The sequence below is a fragment of the Trachypithecus francoisi genome, unplaced genomic scaffold (assembly GCF_009764315.1).
Source record: "Trachypithecus francoisi isolate TF-2019V2 unplaced genomic scaffold, Tfra_2.0 Lachesis_group4, whole genome shotgun sequence".
Classification (NCBI taxonomy): domain Eukaryota; kingdom Metazoa; phylum Chordata; class Mammalia; order Primates; family Cercopithecidae; genus Trachypithecus; species Trachypithecus francoisi.
In genome coordinates this window covers 116144758-116164906 of record NW_022681469.1, presented here as the reverse complement: position 1 = coordinate 116164906, position 20149 = coordinate 116144758, and the positions used below count along the sequence as shown (strand labels likewise).

The following is a 20149-nucleotide window of genomic DNA, read 5'->3' as shown; positions in this document are numbered from 1 at the left end:
CACCGCCAGGGGTCACTTCCCCTGTCCAGGTTTCAGCTTCCACATGTGTAAAGCGGGGGGCTCGGCCCAGAGTCCCTGTCTCCCGCCCGCCGGCCCGAGCTGCCGCCCCTCCCCCGCCTCCCGTGCGCCCGGGACAATCCTCGCCTTGTCTGCGGCGCCGACATCTGGAGCTTTCTGCAGCCTCCGGATACGCCTTTTTTCCAGGGCGTGGCCCCAGCCCAGCTGCTCCCCGCGGCGGCTGCACAGCAGCCCGAGGTCCCCCTTCCAGGAGCTCCCCTCCGGAGCTGGGATCCAGGCGCGTAGCTGAGGTCCCAGGATCCTGGGTGCTGTCTGGGCCCGCTCCCCACCATGACCTCCTCGGGGCGAGGACTCCGGCTCCTGCTGCTGCTGCTGCTGCCCCCTGCGGCCTCAGCCTCCGACCGGCCCCGGGGCCGAGACCCGGTCAACCCAGGTGAGAGCCCGGGGAGGCCCCGCGTGGCCGAGGGGGCAGAGGCTGACGTGCCTGCCAGCCTGGCCCGGAGAGGGTCGGGGGCTCGAGGAGGTGTCTGGCCCGTCCGCCGCCCAGCGTGCTCTTGGGGCTGAGTCGCGCCAAGCCCCTTGCCCATTACCACTCTGAACTGAGGTGTCCAGCCTCCCTGTGCGAACGGACTCGGAATTCCTGGGCGCCACTCCCACCCTGTCCTCCCTGGGGTCAGAGTGTTCCTGGGTGAGAAGAGTTTAAGAATGGGAAGGAAGAAAGGGAGGGAAGTCGAGTGAGAGGGAGGACAGCAAAGCACGTGGGGCCCGGAGCTGGGCGGTGGATCCCAAGTGCCAATTCCCTCTGGTAACAGAGAAGCTGCTGGTGATGACTGTGGCCACAGCTGAAACCGAGGGGTACCTGCGTTTCCTGCGCTCTGCAGAATTCTTCAACTACACCGTGCGGGTGAGGAGAGGGAAACGCCCCTGGGAGGGGGTCCCAGCGGGAGGGGTGGGCTGAAGTCTGGATGCCCAGGTCCCCACGGTGAGCCTGGTCAGGAGCTCCCTCCCCCCCCTCCACAACTCCCCACCCTTTGCCTGGCATGAGGCGTCTTCTCCACAGACCCTGGGCCTGGGAGAGGAGTGGCGAGGGGGTGATGTGGCCCGAACAGTCGGTGGAGGACAGAAGGTCCGGTGGCTCAAGAAGGAAATGGAGAAATACGCTGACCGGGAGGATATGATCATCATGTTTGTGGACAGGTAACAGGGCTGGGGATAGGGAGCAAGGTAAGGATGCTGAGGTTCCCAGTGGACCCCTGCTCATCCTCCCCTTCCTCACCCAGCTATGATGTGATTCTGGCCGGCAGCCCCTCAGAGCTGCTGAAGAAGTTCGTCCAGAGTGGCAGCCGCCTGCTCTTCTCTGCGGAGAGCTTCTGCTGGCCCGAGTGGGGGCTGGCGGAGCAGTACCCTGAGGTGGGCACGGGGAAGCGCTTCCTCAACTCTGGTGGTGAGTGGCAAGGTGCCCAAGGCAGAGGGGCCAAGAGCGGTGGGACAGAGTGTTAAAGGTGCCTGAGGGCTGGAGAGGGCCTGGGGGACAGGCCCTGGGACCCTGGGAGTCTCGGGGTCAACACTTCCCCTCCCCACCAGGATTCATCGGCTTTGCCACCACCATCCACCAGATCGTGCGCCAGTGGAAGTACAAGGATGATGACGATGACCAGCTGTTCTACACACGGCTCTACCTAGACCCAGGACTGAGGGTAGGAAGACAGAGGAGTGGGCGCATCCCACATCCCATGTCTAAGCGCTTTGGGAGGCTTAGGCAGGAGGATTGCTTGAGCCCAGGAATTCAAGACCAGCCTGGACAACATAGTTGAGACCTCAACTCTACAAAAAAAAAAAAAAAAAAAAAAAAAATTAGCCAGACTTCATGGTGTATGCCTGTAATCCCAGCTACTTGGGAGGCTGAGGTGGGACGATCACTTGAGCCCAGGAGTTTGAGGATGTTTTGCACCACTGCACTCCAGCGTCAGTGACAGAATGAGACTTTGTCTCTCACAAAAAAGAAAAAGCACAGTGGCTCACGCCTGTAATCCCAGCACTTTGGGAGGCCGAGGCTCGTGGGTCACCTGAGGTCGGGAGTTTAAGACCAGCCTGGCTAACATGGTGAAACCCTGTCTCTACTAAAAATACAAAAAGTAGCCAGGCATGGTGGCACTCTCCTGTAGTCCCAGTTACTTGGGAGGCTGAAGCAGGAGAATCGCTTGAACTGGGAGGCAGAGATTGCAGTGAGCTGAGATCATGCCATTGCACTCCAGCCTAAGCAACAAAGCAAGAGAAAAAAAGAGAGAGAGAGAAAAGAGAAATGATGTCCTTCCTGCTCCTTCCATTTTAACCACTCTATCGCATCCCATTCCATTTAGGAGAAACTCAGCCTTAATCTGGATCATAAATCTCGGATCTTTCAGAACCTCAACGGGGCTTTAGGTGAGGAGGAAGACAGCCGCAGGTGGGCAGTGCGCAGCCTCTGCAGCTAGGGGTCTTGAGCTGGGAGAGGCTTCTGGAGGAGCTGGGCTGATCTAAGTCCACCTCTATGTGGTTTTATTGGGTGTCTGAGTGGCGGGTTGTGTGAGTTGCACTGTGCTGATGGTACTAGAAGCAAGGGAGGCAAAAATGTGTCTGGCATCTGTTGCATACATGCTGCGCCTAGGCACCAGGCCAGGGGCTTTTTTTTTTTTTTTTAATGGAGTTTCGCTTTGTTGCCTGCGCTGGAGTGCAATAGTCCAATCTCAGCTCACCGCAATCTCCGCCTCCCGGGTTCAAGTGATTCTCCTGCCTCAGCCTCCCGAGTAGCTGGGATTACAGGCATGCGCCACCACGCCCAGCTAATTTTGTATTTTTAGTAGAGACAGGTTCCAACCATGTTGGCCAGGCTAGTCTCGAACTCCCAACCTCAGGTGATCCTCCTGCCTCGGCCTCCCAAAGTGCTGGGATTACAGGCGTGAGCCACTGTGCCCGGCCTACTTCTGTGATTTCGTTTAACAAAGGGAAGGTCCCTGGTTATGCTTCTTGTACAGGTGAGGAAAGCAGCTTGTGGAGGGGTTGGTGACTTGCCTCGGGATGGGGAGAATGGACAGAGAGAGGCCAGGCACGGTGCCTCATACCTATAATCCCAGAATTTTGGGAAGCCAAGGCAGGAGGATCACTTGAGGTCAGGAGTTAGAGACCAGCCTAGCCAACATAGCAGAAACCCGTCTCTACTACAAAAAAGTACAAAAATGAGCCGGGCGTGGTGGCGGGCACCTGTAATCCCAGCTATTCAGAAGGCTGAGGCAGGAGAATCACTGGAACCCAGGAGGCGGAAGTTGCAGTGACTCCTGCCTGGGCGACAGAGTGAGACTCCCTCAAAAAAAAAACAAAAAAAAGGAGGCTAGGTGTGGTGGCTCATGTCTGTAATCCCAGCACTTTGGAAGGCCAAGGCGGGCAGATCATGACGTCAGAAGTTTGAGACCAGTCTGGCCAACATAGTGAAACTCTGTCTCTACTAAAAATACAAAAATTAGGCCGGGTGTGGTGGCTCATGCCTGTAATCCTAGCACTTTGGCAGGACTGATCACCTGAGGTCAGGACAGGTGGATCACCTGAGGTCAGGAGTTCAAGGCCAGCCTGGTCGACATGGCGAAACCCCGTCTCTACTAAAAATACAAAAATTAGCCGGGCGTGGTGGTGTGTGCCTGTAATCCCAGCTACCTGGGAGGCTAAGGAAGGAGAATCGCTTGAACCCAGGAGGTGGAGGTTGCAATGAGCCAAGATCGCGCCACTGCACTCCAGCCTGCGTGATAGGAGTGAGACTCCATCTCAGAATAAAAAACAAAAAATACAAATACAAAAATTAGCCAAGTATGGTGGTATGTGCTTATAGTGTCAGCTAGCCAGGATGCTGAGGCAAGAGAATCATTTGAACCCAGGAGGCGGAGGTAGCAATGAGCCAAGACCGCACCATCGCACTCCAGCCTGGGCGACAGAGTGAGACTCCATCTCAAAAAAAAAAAAAAAAAAAAAAAAATGGTGGGGAGAGAGGGAGAATATGAGGAGGGGTAGGGATGCTGAGGCTCCTGGTGGACCCCAGCTCAACTCATCCTGCCTCACCCAGCTGCGATGTGATCACGCAGGTAGTAGGCAGTGGAGCTCTCTGGGCCAGCAGCCTGGTCAGAACCCAAAGGTTCCTGCCCCACAACGAGGGACGCTCTAGGATGGCCCTGGTGTCCCTTTATTCCCTGGAGAATATGGGACCCCATATTTAGAAAAATATGTTGCTTGGCAGCTTCCAGAGAAAGGGAGTCTGAAGCCTGGCCTTTTTCTTCCCCAGATGAAGTGGTTTTAAAGTTTGATCGGAACCGTGTGCGTATCCGGAATGTGGCCTATGACACGCTCCCCGTTGTCGTCCATGGAAACGGTCCCACTAAGGTTCCACCAGTGGTCTCAACCGCCGCCCTGCCCTGCCCCAACCCCTGGGCACCTCCAACCTTTCTGAGAAGCCAGCCCTTCCCAGCCCCCATACCAGAGGTGCCTGATCCCCACCTCCACCCCTGGAGGCCTCAGCCACTCAGCCTCAGTCTCTCCCCAACAGCTGCAGCTCAACTACCTGGGAAACTACGTCCCCAACGGCTGGACTCCTGAGGGAGGCTGTGGTTTCTGCAACCGGGACCGGAGGACACTCCCGGGGGGGCAGGTGAGGTGGGGGTGCCGGGAAGGGGCACGAGAGGGCAGCATGCTGAGTAGGAGGCGCAAGGACAGTGGGCTGGGTGGTGGTGGGGCCATCGCTTCTGGGTCCCCGCACCTGTCAGGGTGGAGGGTGGGTGGGGGCAACGGAGAAGTCCAGGCTTCCCTCTGAGCCCATGTGTGTTGCATCTTCCAGCCTCCCCCCCGGGTGTTTCTGGCCGTGTTTGTGGAACAGCCTACTCCGTTTCTGCCCCGCTTCCTGCAGTGGCTGCTGCTCCTGGACTATCCCCCTGACAGGGTCACCCTTTTTCTGCACAACAACGTGAGACCGCCTCCCCCCATCTTGGAGCCTCTCCCGAGGGACCCTTCCCCTGCCCTGATCAGAACTCCCGTGCCCCTACCCCCATCTTCCTGCACCCCCCATACCTCAGGTGCCGCCTCCCTGCCCTCTGAGCCCATCCCCCTATGTCATCCCCTCCCAGGAGGTCTTCCATGAGCCCCACATCGCTGACTCCTGGCCACAGCTCCAGGACCACTTCGCAGCTGTGAAGCTGGTAGGGCCGGAGGAGGCTCTGAGCCCAGGCGAGGCCAGGGACATGGCCATGTGAGCGGGTGCTTGGGGGGAGGAGGGGGTGGGATGAGGGTGCAGGGTGGGGGTTGCTGCCACCTGATGCCTGGCCCTCACCTGACCTGTCACCCGTCCAACCCCTCCTGGGCCTCCCCATTCGCGTCCTTGCAGCCCCCACGCTGTCACCCCTGCCCTTGCCAGCTCACCCAGACAGCAGAGAGCCTGGGGAAGGAACGATAGACACTGCCTCCCTCCTTTTCTCCTGGGGGCATGGACCAGTCCCCCCATCCACACTGCCTCCCCACCCGCCACTGTCTCAGCTCGCCTCTCACTTCCAGGGACATGTGTCGGCAGGACCCCGAGTGTGAGTTCTACTTCAGCCTGGACGCTGATGCTGTCCTCACCAACCTACAGACCCTGCGCATCCTCATTGAGGAGAACAGGTGGCTTACCTCCTCTCCCCGCAGCCGGAGGGCACCCCAACAGGCCCTGGGAACCCCACTTCTGCCTTGGGTACCGGGCTCTCCAGGCCTGCTCCCGTCTGCCCAGCCCTCACCCCTGCCTGTCTGTAGGAAGGTGATCGCCCCCATGCTGTCCCGCCATGGCAAGCTGTGGTCCAACTTCTGGGGCGCCCTGAGCCCCGATGAGTACTATGCCCGCTCCGAGGACTACGTGGAGCTGGTGCAGCGAAAGCGAGTGTGAGTCCCGCCAGCCTGCAGCCCCCCACCTCCTCCGACCCAGGGCCCGGATAGACCCAAGGCCCCCACTCTCAGAGGTTTGGAGTGGTCACCAGTCAGAGGTGCCACGAGCCCGGGTGCAGTGGCTCACACCTTTGATGCCACCACTTTGGGAGTCCGAGGTAGGAGGACTGCTTGAGCCTGGGAGTTTAACATCAGCCTGAGCAACACAGCAAGATCCTGTCTCTACAAAAAACTTAAAATATTAGATGGGCACGGTGGTGCGTGCCTGTAGTCCCAGCTACTACAGAGGCTGAGGTGGGAGGATCACTTGAACTTGGGAGGTTGAGGCTGCAGTGAGCCATGTTTGCACCACTGCACTCCAGCCTAGAAACAGAGGGAGACCCTGTCTCAAGAAAATAAAAAACAAGGGCTGGCCGTGGTGGCTCACGCCTGTAATCCCAGCACTTTGGGAGGCCGAGGCAGGCAGATCACTTGAGGTCAGGAGTTCAAGACCAGCCTGGCCAACATGGTGAAACCCCATCTCTACCAAAAATACAACAATTAGCTGGGCATGGTGGCGGGCACCTGCAATCCCAGCTATTTGGGAGGCTAAGGTGGGAGAATTGCTTGAACCTGGGAGGCGGAGGTTGCAGTGAGCCAAGATCACACCACTACACTGCAGCCTAGGTGACAGAGCCAGACTCCATCTCAAAAACCAAAAACAAGAAACAAAAAAGAAGTGCCACAGCTTGGGGTAGGGACTGATTGCGTTTTGGGAGATGGGGCGGTTGTGACAAGCAATGCGTGACAAGGGACATGCAGGAGCCTTATGTTCAGGGACTGCGATACTCTAAGGGAAGAAGGACTTCCCAGGATGAGCTGGGCAGAATTTGGGGGGCCGCCCTCCCAGCTGACCACGGTGTCGGTGCCTCCAGGGGCGTGTGGAACGTGCCATACATCTCGCAGGCCTATGTGATCCGGGGGGATACCCTGCGGACGGAGCTGCCCCAGAGGGACGTGTTCTCGGGCAGTGACACGGACCCGGACATGGCCTTCTGTAAGAGCTTTCGAGACAAGGTGAGCGCGGGTGTGCGGCGTGGCCTGGGGGCAGCCCCCCGGACTCAGGGCATGGCCTGCATCATGGACACCCCCACCCCACTACAGGGCATCTTCCTCCATCTGAGCAATCAGCATGAATTTGGCCGGCTCCTGGCCACTTCCCGATATGACACGGAGCACCTGCACCCCGACCTCTGGCAGATCTTTGACAACCCTGTCGTGAGTGGGACCCCCGCACCCAGAGCACACAGGTTCCCCGCCCTGTGCTAAGGAAGACGCCAAACGTGGTGGCTGCTGCCAGCGCAGGACACTGAGCAGGAGGGGTCAGTCCCCTGAGGGCTGGGAGCGAGGGGGTCACAGATCTGATGTACCCTCCACCCTCCCGCAGGACTGGAAGGAGCAGTACATCCATGAGAACTACAGCCGGGCCCTGGAAGGGGAGGGAATCGTGGAGCAGGTGAGCCCGTGCAGCCCCCACCGCCCTTATGGCCATTGCCTCTTGGGGGCCCCCACCTGGATTCAAAGTTTTCACACTGAGTTCCCCAGGGGTCTGAGGGTTTTCTGTACAGGCAAGATGAAGGCAAAGGCCGAGCAGATAGGACTCTTGATCCCAAACCTGGCATTGATCAGATGGCCTCTCCTCTCCTGTGTATTGGGTATATTGGTGTTACGAATGTAATCACATCTTTTTTTTTTTTTTTGAGACAGTCTTGCTCTGTTGCCAGGCTGGAGTGCAATGGCATGATCTCGGCTCACTGCAACCTCCGCCTCCCAGGTTCAAGCGACTCTCCAGCCTCAGCCTCCGAAGTAGCTGAGATTACAGGCGCCTGCCACTATGCCCAGCTAATTTTTGTATTTTAGTAGAGATGGGGTTTCACCATGTTGGTCAGGCTGGTCTCCAACTCCTGACCTCAGGTGATCCGCCCACCTCAGCCTCCCAAAGTGCTGGGATTACAGGCGTGAGCCACCGCGCCTGGCTGAAATCACATCTTTAAAGAAGAACGGGGCCGGGCGTGGTGGCTCGTGCCTGTAATCTCAGCACTTTGGGAGGCCGAGGTGGGTAGATCGGTTGAGGCCAAGAGTCCAAGACCAGCCTGGGCAACATAGCGAGAATCTGTCTCTACAAAAAAAAATTTTTTTAATAAAAAATTAGGCCAGGAGTGGTGCTTATGCCTGTAATCCCAGTACTTCAAGAGGCCGAGGCAAGCGGATCACTTGAGGTCAGGAGTTTGAGACCAGCCCGGCGAACATAGCAAAACCCTGTCTCTACTAAAAAAAAAAAAAAAATACAAAAATTAGCCAGATGTGATGGCACGCACCTGTAGTCCCAGCTACTCTGGAGGCTGAGGTGGGAGAATTGCTTGAACCTGGGAGGCGGAGGTTGCAGTGAGCCAAGATCATGCCACTGCACTCCATCCTGGGTGACACAGCGAGACCCTGTCTCAAAAAAAAATTAAAAAAAATTAGCTTAGCATGGTGACATGTGCCTGTAGTTCCAGCTACTTGGGAGGCTGAGGCAGGAGGATCACTTGAGCCCAGAAGGTCGAGGCTGCAGTGAGCTATGATTGTGCCACTGCACTCCAGCCTGGTGACAGAGCAATACCCTATCTCAAAAAAAAAAAAAAAAAAAAAAAGAGGGATGCACTGTTATGGAAGTTTGGAAACCCCTGTCCCAGGACAAGGGGCTCCAGGACCCTCTGCCACCTCTGCTGTGCCAGATACCGGCTCTCAGCCTTGCCACTCCCCCAGGCCCTACCTGGCAGGTCCCTGGCTGCTCTCACAGAGCCTTCCCTGCTCCTCCCTGAACCTTCCCATTCTGTCCACTGCCTGTCCCCTTCCCCGTTCTGTGCTGTCAGCTAGTCCTGTTCTCCCCAACCCTGTCCTCAGCCATGCCCGGACGTATACTGGTTCCCACTGCTGTCAGAACAAATGTGTGATGAGCTGGTGGCGGAGATGGAGCACTATGGCCAGTGGTCAGGCGGCCGGCATGAGGTAAGGGCCTGGGTGAGGAAGGCAGAGGGCTCCCCAGAGGAGGAGGTGCGGGATCTGGTAAAGGAACAATGGAATCAGGAAAATGGGAGCAAAGAGGGGGAACTCCCTGTTTTTCTCTACTAAAACCCCAAGGGGGAGACAGACCCTGGGGTCACAACTGCATTCATTCATGTATTCAAGAAATATTTACTGCTGGGCGCAGTGGCTCATGCCTGTAATCTTAGCACTTTGGGAGGCTGAGGCAGGAGGATTGCTCGAGCCAGGGAGTTTGAGGCCAGCCTGGGCAACATAGCAAGTGCCTGTCTCTACAAGACATTTAAAAATTAGCTGGGTTTGGGCCAGGCATGGTGGCTCACGCCTGTAATCCCAGCACTTTGGGAGGCCGCCGAGGCAGGTGGATCTCCTGAGGTCGAGAGTTCGAGACCAGCCTCATCAACATGGAGAAACCCCATCTCTACTAAAACACAAAATTAGCCAGGCATGGTGGCGTGTGCCTGTGGTCCCAGCTATTCAGGAGGCTGAGGCAGAAGGATCACTTGAGCCCCAGAGTTAGAGGCTGCAGTGAGCTATGATCATGCTGCAGCACTCCAGCCTGGGTGACAGAGCAAGACTCTGTCTCTAAAAAAAGAAAAGAGGAAATAGTTTCTGGGTCACTGCCCTAGCTTGCACTGCAGGAATGCCTCGTGCCAGCCAAGCTCTCCCCTGCTGTGAGCAGCAGCCGCCACACAGCTTCTAAGGCTGCGATGAGCAGCCTGGGTGCAGTGGAAGCCACGGGGAAGCCTTGACCCAGACTTGGGAGGACTAAGGGGCTTCACAGGACAGGTAACATCTTAGCTGAGACTTGAAGGGCCAGGAGCAGTGAGTCAGGCTGAGAAGTAGCAAAGAAGACTGGTCCACACAGAGGAACACAGGTGTAAAGGCTGGGGCACAGGAGGAAGGAGGCTGGACTGCCCTTGGGGGGGCACCATGGCTGGAGGGGTGGGTGGCTCAGTGCCCGCCACCCCCAGGATTCAAGGCTGGCTGGAGGCTACGAGAATGTGCCCACTGTGGACATCCACATGAAGCAGGTGGGGTACGAGGACCAATGGCTGCAGCTGCTGCGGACGTATGTGGGCCCCATGACCGAGAGCCTGTTTCCCGGCTACCACACCAAGGTGCGCCGCCCATCTGCCCGCTGCCTCCCCACCTTCCCCACCCCAGTCCCAGGCTGGAAGTCTCCACAGAGACCCCTTTTGGCCCCCGCAGCATTTGGGCTCCGTGCACTTTAGTTCCCAGGGGAATGAGATGCTGCAGGAGGCAGCCCAGGGGAGGGAGGGAGCCAGGCTGAGACCCGGGGCAAGGCTTGGCCCTAATCTAATGCCAGTGAGCAGCAAGACCCTCCCACGCAGGAATCCTGCTGCCCCTCCCCTCCCTGGACAGGGACCATCATCTCCCTGAAGACCCCCTGCAATGGCCAGGTGTTGGTGGCTCACGCCTGTAATCCCAGCACTTTGGGAGGCCGAGGTGGGCGGATAACCTAAGGTCAGGAGTTCAAGACCAGCGTGGCCAAGATAGTGAAACCTCGTCTCTAGTAAGAATACAAAAATTAGCCGGGTGTGGTGGCAGATGCCTCTAATCCCAGCTACTCGGGAGGCTGAGGCATGAGAATTGCTTGAAACCAGGAGGCAGAGGTTGCAGTGAGCCGAGATCACACCACTGCACTCCAGCCTGAGTGACAGAGCGACACTGTCTCAAAAATAATAGTAATAATAATACAAAAGAAAAAAAAAATCCTGCACTCGCAGCCGTCCCCGCAGCGTCTTCCCTCCTCTCTCCCAGGCGCGGGCGGTGATGAACTTTGTGGTTCGCTACCGACCAGATGAGCAGCCATCTCTGCGGCCACACCATGACTCATCCACCTTCACCCTCAACGTCGCCCTCAACCACAAGGGCCTGGACTATGAGGTGCGCCCCAGCCACACCACCCACCCATGCTTCACCTCAGGACCCTCGGGTCCCCACCTAGAGCCCTTGCGTGCACCCCCAGCTCCCCGCCCTGCCCATTTCCCAGTGATTTTGTGGGTGTCAGCTCCTAGATCTCTTCTGGGCAGGCGGCCTCAGCCTTCCCCTGGATCTTCCTGTCTACGGGCACCCCAGCCCCCCATATCTGCCATCTCCCTTGTCGCACTGGTCTGTCACCGCACCGTGCCCCCTCGCCTGGCTGCCCTGCCCCCTGTATCTGCCTGCTCCCCAGGCCCCATGTCTGCTCACTCCATATTTCCTTTCTCCTCTTTTCAGGGAGGCGGCTGCCGCTTCCTGCGCTACGACTGCGTGATCTCGTCCCCAAGGAAGGGCTGGGCACTCCTGCACCCCGGCCGCCTCACCCACTACCACGAGGGGCTGCCCACGACCCGGGGCACACGCTACATCATGGTGTCCTTTGTCGACCCCTGACACTCAACCACTCTGCCAAACCTGCCCTGCCACTGTGCCTTTTTAGGGGGCTTTGCCCCCATCCTGGGAGTCGGGGGATCGGTCTCTCTCACTCCCTGCTTCCTGAGTGCACGTTCTGTGTGCCTGTACTGAATATGTCATCTTGCTCCCAACACACGGCCTTCTCAGGAAGCACCCAGAGTCCCCACCTCTCTCCTCCGCCCACAGGGGTTCATGGGAACAGGGCTTCTGGGGACTCCCCGCGTGATAAATTATTAATGTTCCTCAACCTCACTGTCATTAAAGGACAGTTTGTAAGTCTTGAGTCCATTTGTCTGCCCATTAACCCCATCTCCCCTCCTGCCACCAGCATAGAGGGGAGAGACCCTGAAAAGGGAAGATGAGAGGAAAAAGGAGAGGCAGAATGTTAGACCCTCGTGGGAACCTGGAAGCTTCCCTGGCTCCCACTTTCCCCTTCCCCTGTATTGCCTGAGCTGGAGAGAGTGTGAGAGGGCACAGACCAAAAGAAGGACTTCCCAGGCTGGGCACAGTGGCTCACACCTGTAATCCCAGTACTTCCGGAGGTCGAGGCAGGTGGGGGATCACTGGAGGCCAGGAGTTCAAGACCAGCCTGGACAGCATAGCAAGACCTCCATCTCTACAAAAAATAAATTAGCTGGGCGCGGTGACTCACACCTGTAATCCCAGCACTTTGGGAGGCTGAGGTGGATGGATCACCTGAAGTTGGGAGTTTGAGACCACCCCGGCCAACATGGTGAAACCCTTTCTCTACTAAAAAAAGTACATAATTAAGCTGGGCACAGTGGCTCATGCCTGTAATCCCAGCACTTTGGGAGGCCAAGGGGGGTGGATCACAAGGTCAGGAGTTCAAGACCAGCCTGGCCAACATGGTGAAACCCCATCTCTACTAAAAAATACAAAAATTAGCTGGGCATGGTGGCGGGCACCTGTAATCCCAGCTACTTGGGAGGCTGAGGCAGGAGAATCATTTGAACCCAGGAGGTAGAGGTTGCAGTGAGCTGAGATCGCACCATTGCACTCCAGCCTGGGTGACAAGGCAAGACTCTGTCTCAAAAAAAAAAAAAAAAAAAAAACCCAGGTGTGGCATATGCCTGTAATCCCAGCTACTTGGGAGGCTGAGGCAGGAGAATCGTTTGAACTTGGGAAGCAGAGGTTGCAGTGAGCTGAGATCGCGCCATTGCACTCCAGCCTGGGCAGCAAGAACGAAACTCCATTTCAAAAAAATACGCCAGGCATGGTGGCTCATGCGTGTAATCCCAGCACTTTGGGAGGCCAAGACAGGCAGATCACTTGAGGTCAGGAGTTTGAGACCAGCCTGGCCAATATGATGAAACTCCATCTCTACTAAAAATGCAAAAATTAGCCGGGCGTGGTGGCACATGCCTGTAATCCCAGCTACTCGGGAAGCTGAGGCAGGAGAATTGCTTGAACCCAGGAGGTGGAGGCTGCAGTGAGCCAAGATTGTGCCACGGTACTCCAGCCTAGACGACAGAGCAAGACTTCGTCTCAAAACAGACAAAAAAAAAAAAAGTTTTCCACGCTACCCACAGAGGGGTCCATCTGGCGTTGTTCTGGATTCCTGTTGTAACTTAAAGTTTCACAGCATCCGGAGCCCTTGATGTCCCTCCTGCAAATGAAGGAGGAAGATGTCCTTAATTTCCTTGCAGCAGGAACCCACTTAGGTGGCACCAATCTTGACTTAGAGATAGAACAGTACATGTATAAAAGGGAAAGTGATGGCACCTACATCCTAACTCTGAAGAGGACCTGGGAGAAGCTGCTTCTGGCAGCTCGTGGCATTGTTGCCACTAAAAACCCCGCTGATGTCAGTGTCACATCCTCCAGGAATACTGGCCAGAGGGCCGTGCTGAAGTTTGCTGCTGCCACTGGAGCCACTCCAATTGCTGGCCGCTTCACTCCTGGAACCTTCACTAACCAGATCCAGGCAGCCTTCTGGGAACCACGGCTTATGTTTATTCACCCCAGGGCTGATCGGCAGCCTCTCATAGAGGCATCTTATGTTAACCTACCTACCTTGCTCTGTGTCACACGGATTCTCCTCTGCGCCATGTGGACATTGCCATCCCAAGCAACAACAAGGGAGCTCACTCGGTGGGTTTGACGTGGTGGATGCTGGCTCAGGAAGTTCTGTGCATGCGTGGCACCATTTCCTGTGAACACCCGTGGGAGGTCATGCCGGATCTCTACTTCTACAGAGATCCTGAAGAGATTGAAAAAGAAGAGCAGGCTGCTGCTGAAAAGGCTGTGACAAGGAGGAATTTCAGGGTGAATGGACTGCTCCAGCTCCTGAGTTCACTGCTACTCATCCTGAGGTTGCAGACTGGTCTGAAGATGTGCACGTGCCCTCTGTGACTATCCAGCAGTTCCCTACTGAAGACTGGAGCACTCAGCCTGCCACGGAAGACTGGTCTGCAGCTCCTACTGCTAAGGCCACTGGATGGGTAGGAGCAACCACTGAATGGTCTTAAGCTGTTCTTGCAAGAGCTCTTTTTTTTTTTTTTTGTGATGGAGTCTCACTCTGTCGCCCAGGCTGGAGTGCAGTGCCGCAATCTTGGCTCACTGTAACCTCCGCCTACCAGGTTCAAGCCGATTCTCCTGCCTCAGCCTCCTGAGTAGCTGGGATTACAGGCGTGTGCCAGCACACCTGACTGCTTTTTGTATTTTTAGTAGAGATGGGGTTTCACATGTTGGTTGGCCAGGCTGGTCTGGAACTCCTGACCTCAGGTGACCCACCCACCTTGGCCTCCCAAAGTGCTGAGATTACAGGCGTGAGCCACTGTGCCCAGCCCTTGCATGGGTTCTTAAGCAACATGGAAATATAGTTGGTGGAAAATAAACATCACTTTCTTTCTTTTTTTTTTTTTTTTGAGACGGAGTCTCGCTCTGTCGCCCAGGCTGGAGTGCAGTGGCCGGATCTCAGCTCACTGCAAGCTGCACCTCCTGGGTTTACGCCATTCTCCTGCCTCAGCCTCCCGAGTAGCTGGGACTACAGGTGCCCGCCACCTCGCCTGGGTAGTTTTTTTGTATTTTTTAGTAGAGACGGGGTTTCACTGTGTTAGCCAGGATGGTCTCAATCTCCTGACTTCGTGATCCACCCGTCTCGGCCTCCCAAAGTGCTGGGATTACAGGCTTGAGCCACCGCGCCCTGCCAAACATCAGTTTCTAAATAAATAAAAATAAATTAACTGGGCATGGTGGCACACGCCTGTAGTCCCAGCTACTCAGGAGGCTTGGGTGGGAGAATCACTGGAGCCCAGGAATTGGAGGCTGCAGTGAGCTATGATTGAGCCACTGCACACCAGCCTGGGTTACAGAGTGAGACCTTGACTCAAAACATATATATAGGCCAGGCGCGGTGGCTCACGCCTGTAATCCCAACACTTTGGGAAGCCGAGGCAGGCGGATCACAAGGTCAGGAGATTGAGACCATCCTGGCTAACACAGTGAAATCCCGTCTCTACTAAAAATACAAAAAATTAGTTGGGCATGGTAGCGGGCACCTGTAGTCCCAGCTACTCAGGAGGCTGAGGCAGGAGAATGGCATGAACCCGGGAGGCGGAGCTTGCAGTGAGTGGAGATCGTGCCACTGCACTCCAGCTGGGCCACAGAGCGAGACTCCATCTCGAAAAAAAAAAAAAAATATATATATATACACACACACACACACACACACACACACACATGCGCGCGCGCGCACACACACACATCAACAGGCTTGTTCACCTCTCATAAGACATCTCTTGCCTCCAACATCTCAGCATCCACATCTAAAATCCTCTTTTTATTTACTTTTTATTTTTATATTTATTTATTTTTGAGATGGAGTTTTGCTCTTGTTGCTTAGACTGGAGTGCAATGGCGCAATCTTGTCTCACCACAACCTCCACCTCCCAGGTTCAAGTGATTCTCCTGCTCAGCATCCCGAGTAGCTAGGATTATAGATATGTGCCACCATACCCAGCTAATTTTGTAATTTTAGTAGAGACGCGGTTTCTCCATGTTGGTCAGGCTGGTCTCGAACTCCTGACCTCAGGTGATCCGCCCGCCTCAGCCTCCCAAAGTGCTGGGATTACAGGCTTGAGCCACCGCGCCCGGCCAAACATCAGTTTCTAAATAAATAAAAATAAATTAACTGGGCATGGTGGCACACGCCTGTAGTCCCAGCTACTCAGGAGGCTTGGGTGGGAGAATCACTGGAGCCCAGGAATTGGAGGCTGCAGTGAGCTATGATTGAGCCACTGCACACCAGCCTGGGTTACAGAGTGAGACCTTGACTCAAACATATATATAGGCCAGGCGCGGTGGCTCACGCCTGTAATCCCAACACTTTGGGAAGCCGAGGCAGGCGGATCACAAGGTCAGGAGATTGAGACCATCCTGGCTAACACAGTGAAATCCCGTCTCTACTAAAAATACAAAAAATTAGTTGGGCATGGTAGCGGGCACCTGTAGTCCCAGCTACTCAGGAGGCTGAGGCAGGAGAATGGCATGAACCCGGGAGGCGGAGCTTGCAGTGAGTGGAGATCGTGCCACTGCACTCCAGCCTGGGCCACAGAGCGAGACTCCATCTCGAAAAAAAAAAAAAATATATATATATATACACACACACACACACACACACACACACATGCGCGCGCGCACACACACACACATCAAACAGGCTTGTTCACCTCTCATAAGACATCTCTTGCCTCCAACATCTCAGCATCCACATCTAAAATCCTCTTTTTATTTACTTTTTATTTTTATATTTATTTATTTTTGAGATGGAGTTTTGCTCTTGTTGCTTAGACTGGAGTGCAATGGCGCAATCTTGTCTCACCACAACCTCCACCTCCCAGGTTCAAGTGATTCTCCTGCCTCAGCATCCCGAGTAGCTAGGATTATAGATATGTGCCACCATACCCAGCTAATTTTGTAATTTTAGTAGAGACGCGGTTTCTCCATGTTGGTCAGGCTGGTCTCGAACTCCTGACCTCAGGTGATCCGCCCGCCTCAGCCTCCCAAAGTGCTGGGATTACAGGTGTGAGCCACCATGCCCAGCCTTTTTATTTATTTTTTTTGAGACGGAGTCTTACTCTGTCACCCAGGCTGGAGTGCAGTGGTGCAATCTCAGCTAACTGCAACCTCCACCTCCCAGGCTCAAGCAATTCTCCTGCCTTAGCCTCCCGAGTAGCTGAGACTACAGGCGCCTGCCACCATACCCAGCTAATTGTAGTATTTTTAGTAGAGACAGGGTTTCACCATGTTGGTCAAGCTGGTCTTGAACTCCTGACCTCAAGTGATCTGCCCGCCTCAGCTTCCCAAAGTGGTGGGATTACCAGTGTGAGCCACCGCGCCTGGCCTTATCTTGACTTTTTTGAGATGGGGGGGTCTCACTATGTTGACCAGGCTGGTGTCGAACACCTGGCCTCAAGTGATCCTCCCATCTAGGCCTCCCAAAGTGCTGGAATTACAGATGTGAGCCTCCGTGGCTGACTTGGAATCCCTTTTCTTCCTCCTCTCTAGTCTTCAGGGAAAACCTCCTTTAAGGAGCCTTCCTTCCTGCTAGGTGGAGCTGATTATCTGGTTGGTTACCTTTCCATGGGATTGAGCATCATTCTGGCCAGAGTTTGGAACCCATCTCACCCTGGGCCCCACTACCCTTGTCCCATGTCCTGTGGATGGCGGTGAGCCGAGTAGGGACAGGAGAAAACACCTCGGCCGGGCGCGGTGGCTCAAGCCTGTAATCCCAGCACTTTGGGAGGCCGAGACGGGCGGATCACGAGGTCAGGAGATCGAGACCATCCTGGCTAACACAGTGAAACCCCGTCTCTACTAAAAATACAAAAAAACTAGCCGGGCGAGGTGGCGGGCGCCTGTAGTCCCAGCTACTCGGGAGGCTGAGGCAGGAGAATGGCGTAAACCTGGGAGACGGAGCTTGCAGTGAGCTGAGATCCGGCCACTGCACTCCAGTCCGGGCGACAGAGCGAGACTCCGCCTCAAAAAAAAAAAAAAAGAAAGAAAACACCTCTTGGCAAGTGTTTTCCCACAGAGGCCTATGCTGCTCTTGCATGTCCTGGGCCTCAGGGACCAGCCTTGGTGACTAGCAGGTTTTCAGGCTGTTTTGATTCATGCAGGAGCCCTGCCTTTTGTAGGACACCCCATTCAAACCACCTCTCTCCTTCCCAGAGGGTCCTGGTGTGTGTGTGTGTGTTTTGGTTTTATTTTGTTTTGTTTTTGTTTTTTGAGACAGCCTCTATTGCCCAGGCTGGAGTGCAGTGGTACAATCATGGCTTACTTCCTGCAGTCTCAACCTTCTGGGCTCAAGCAATCCTCCCGTCTCAGCCTCCCAAGTAGCTGAGACTACAGGCATGTGCCACCACACTTGGCTAATGTTTTTTGAGTTTTTTTTTTTTTTTTTTTGGTAGAGATGGGGTCTTGCTTTGTTGCCCCAGCTGGTTGAACTCCCGGGCTCAAGTTATCCTTCGCTTCTCAAAGTGTGCCTTGTTGGTTCCATCTCCCCTTCTTCTGGGACTACATCATGTTAGTTCCATCTCCCCTTCTTCTGGGACTACATCATGTGAGAAGAGGGGGACCTTGCTGCTGTCCCCCGCCCCACCATCCTCCTCCTGAGGGGCTCTGGGGCCCAGTTCTCTCTTCCCCGTGTCCTCTCCGCTCTTCTTTCCAAGTCCCAGAAGCCTGGTGTAGTGATTCACACCTGTAATCCCAGCACTTTGGGAGGCCCAGGCAAGAGGATCACTTAAGGCCAGGAGTTCAAGACCAGCCTGGGCAACACAGTGAAACCCCATCTCTACACAACAAAAAACAATAGGTCTGAGCCACCGAAACTGACCAGCCCCCTGACCTCTGCAGAGTTCAAACACCTCCCCCAGGCTCCGGGCCACACCCCTGGTCATCTCTGTTGGTCCCATTGATCATAGCCTTGTGAGCCCAGGTAGTGATTAGCCCTTCCTTCCCTGGGAGCATGGGCTCCAGTGTGCAGAGCAGCCAAGGGGGCGGAAAATGGGGGCGGGACCAAGGTCAAGGGTCAGGGCCAGTGTGTTGGGCCAAAAGGAGGTGTGCTTAAGAGATGGGGGTGACCCCTGTGTGACATTCTTCCAGAATATGGCGGCCTCCTCCAGCCTTCTCCAAAGGGGTCTCCAAGTGTTTGCTGTCCTGCAATGGGTCTTCTCCTTCTTAGGGCTGCGTGAGTCCCCAAGGCCTGGGAATCTGGGCAGGGCCCCAGCAGCTGGTGGTCTGTTTTCGTTTACCCCGAGGGAGGAGGTGAAGGGAGGGAGTTTGGGGAGCAGGTGGGATGGAAGGGGGCAGAGGGAAGACTTAGGTTTACACACCTGTACTGTGAGCTCCCCCTGCCCCGTCTTCCAGCCCAGGTGCGCCCGGCAGCCTGGCTCCTTGCATTCCTCGGCCGGGCTTGGATGCGGGTGGTCCTCTACCTGGTCTGGCTCTATCAGGATAGAAGCACACCCAGGGCTGGAGGCCGAAGATCTGCCTGGGTTTGCAACTGGGCAGGTTGAAGACATTTCCGTAACTACTTCCCCCTCTTGGTGAGGACCTCGGGCAGTGGGGTACTGGGTGCAGTTGGAGCTTCAGAATAGACTCTTGGGACCACCATCTCCCAAACTGCAATCTCACTGTTGGGGTGGGGTGCTCCCCTCTGCTCCCCAGCTGGTTAAAACTGCAGAGTTGGACCCCTCCTGGAACTACCTCTTTGGCTTCTACCCTCACGGGGTCCTGGTCGTGAGAGCCTTCGCCAACTTCTGCACAGAGCCCACGGGCTTCTCCTGCCTCTTCCCGGAGCTCCGGCCACACCCGCTCATGCTGCCTTGTTGGTTCCATCTCCCCTTCTTCTGGGACTACATCATATTGGTTCCATCTCCCCTTCTTCTGGGACTCCATCATGTGAGAAGAGGGGGACCTTGCTGCTGTCTCCCGCCCCACCATCCTCCTCCTGGGGGGCTCTGGGGCCCAGTTCTCTCTTCCCCATGTCCTCTCCGCTCTTCTTTCCAAGTCCCAGGCTTTGGCTGGGTGTGGTGGTTCACACCTGTAATCCCAGCACTTTGGGAGGCCCAGGCGAGAGGATCACTTAAGGCCAGGAGTTCAAGACCAGCCTAGGCAACACAGGGAAACCCTATCTCTACACAACAAAAAACAAAAACAAAAATTTAGCCATTTGTGGTGGTACACACCTGTGGTCCCAGCTACTGGGAGGCTTGAGGTGGGAGGATCACTTGAGCCCTGAAGGTCAAGGGTGCAGAGAACCAAGATCAGGCCACTGCACTCCAGCTTGAGCAACAGAGCAAGACTCCATCCCCAAATAAATAAATAAATAAATAAGACCCAGGCGTTGAGTCCCCCAGCTTCTGCCCTCCCCCCAGGTCTGGTCTCCTCTGTCAAGCCCAGTACTGCCTCAGGGGTGGCCAGGTGTCCGTCCAGGGCCCCTGGAGGCGCTGGTGGCAAAACTCGGAGCACTGAGCTTTCGGATTCGGAATCAGAAGGGCTTCGTTACCTCAGTTCTGGAACTCGGGTGAGGACCCGAGCGTGGCCCAGTGGGGACGCCAGGGATGCCGGGCCGGGGAGGAGGAGAGGGGTGCCACCCGCGGACCCCGGGGCCAGGAGTCAGCCGCGCCCTGCTCCCCCGCGGCCTCCCTGGTGCCTGTCTTCTCCAGGGAGAACGAGCTCTTCCAGCAGTTCCCGA

At 55.8% G+C, this 20149-nt stretch overlaps 1 protein-coding gene, 1 long non-coding RNA gene and 1 pseudogene across 3 annotated transcripts; all 3 read left to right on the top strand.

The window, feature by feature from the left end:
- The first annotated feature begins 35 nt into the window (after nt 1-35).
- PLOD3 (procollagen-lysine,2-oxoglutarate 5-dioxygenase 3) lies at nt 36-11713 on the top strand. 2 transcript variants are annotated; one of them, XM_033192412.1, is made up of 19 exons: nt 36-451; nt 831-922; nt 1079-1215; nt 1299-1462; nt 1603-1715; nt 2379-2442; nt 4325-4422; nt 4586-4687; nt 4874-4999; nt 5160-5281; nt 5584-5688; nt 5818-5943; nt 6861-7002; nt 7090-7203; nt 7373-7441; nt 8872-8976; nt 9984-10130; nt 10795-10920; nt 11254-11713. In XM_033192412.1, the coding sequence occupies exons 1-19, from the start codon at nt 349-351 to the stop codon at nt 11407-11409; spliced, it is 2211 nt and encodes a 736-aa protein (XP_033048303.1). In that variant the 5' UTR covers nt 36-348; the 3' UTR covers nt 11410-11713. The 2 variants fall into 2 exon arrangements, with proteins under 2 accessions (XP_033048303.1, XP_033048304.1); XM_033192413.1 differs by having other exon boundaries at nt 44-451; nt 10041-10130.
- A 1181-nt stretch (nt 11714-12894) lies between these two features.
- LOC117072602 lies at nt 12895-14000 on the top strand (annotated as a pseudogene).
- Nucleotides 14001-18508: 4508 nt separating this feature from the next.
- On the top strand, nt 18509-19328 carry LOC117072685. Its single transcript, XR_004432905.1, has 3 exons — nt 18509-18640; nt 18820-18998; nt 19120-19328. It is a non-coding gene; the product is annotated as an uncharacterized LOC117072685 (long non-coding RNA).
- The last annotated feature ends 821 nt before the right edge of the window (nt 19329-20149 follow it).

Excerpts from the sequence above, each read along its gene's own strand:
- PLOD3 (XM_033192412.1), top strand. The coding sequence starts at position 349 with ATGACCTCCTCGGGGCGAGGACTCCGGCTCCTGCTGCTGCTGCTGCTG. Across the intron at positions 923-1,078 it reads TCTTCAACTACACCGTGCGG|ACCCTGGGCCTGGGAGAGGA; the intron begins GTGAGGAGAGGG and ends TCTTCTCCACAG. Across the intron at positions 2,443-4,324 it reads GAACCTCAACGGGGCTTTAG|ATGAAGTGGTTTTAAAGTTT; the intron begins GTGAGGAGGAAG and ends TTTCTTCCCCAG.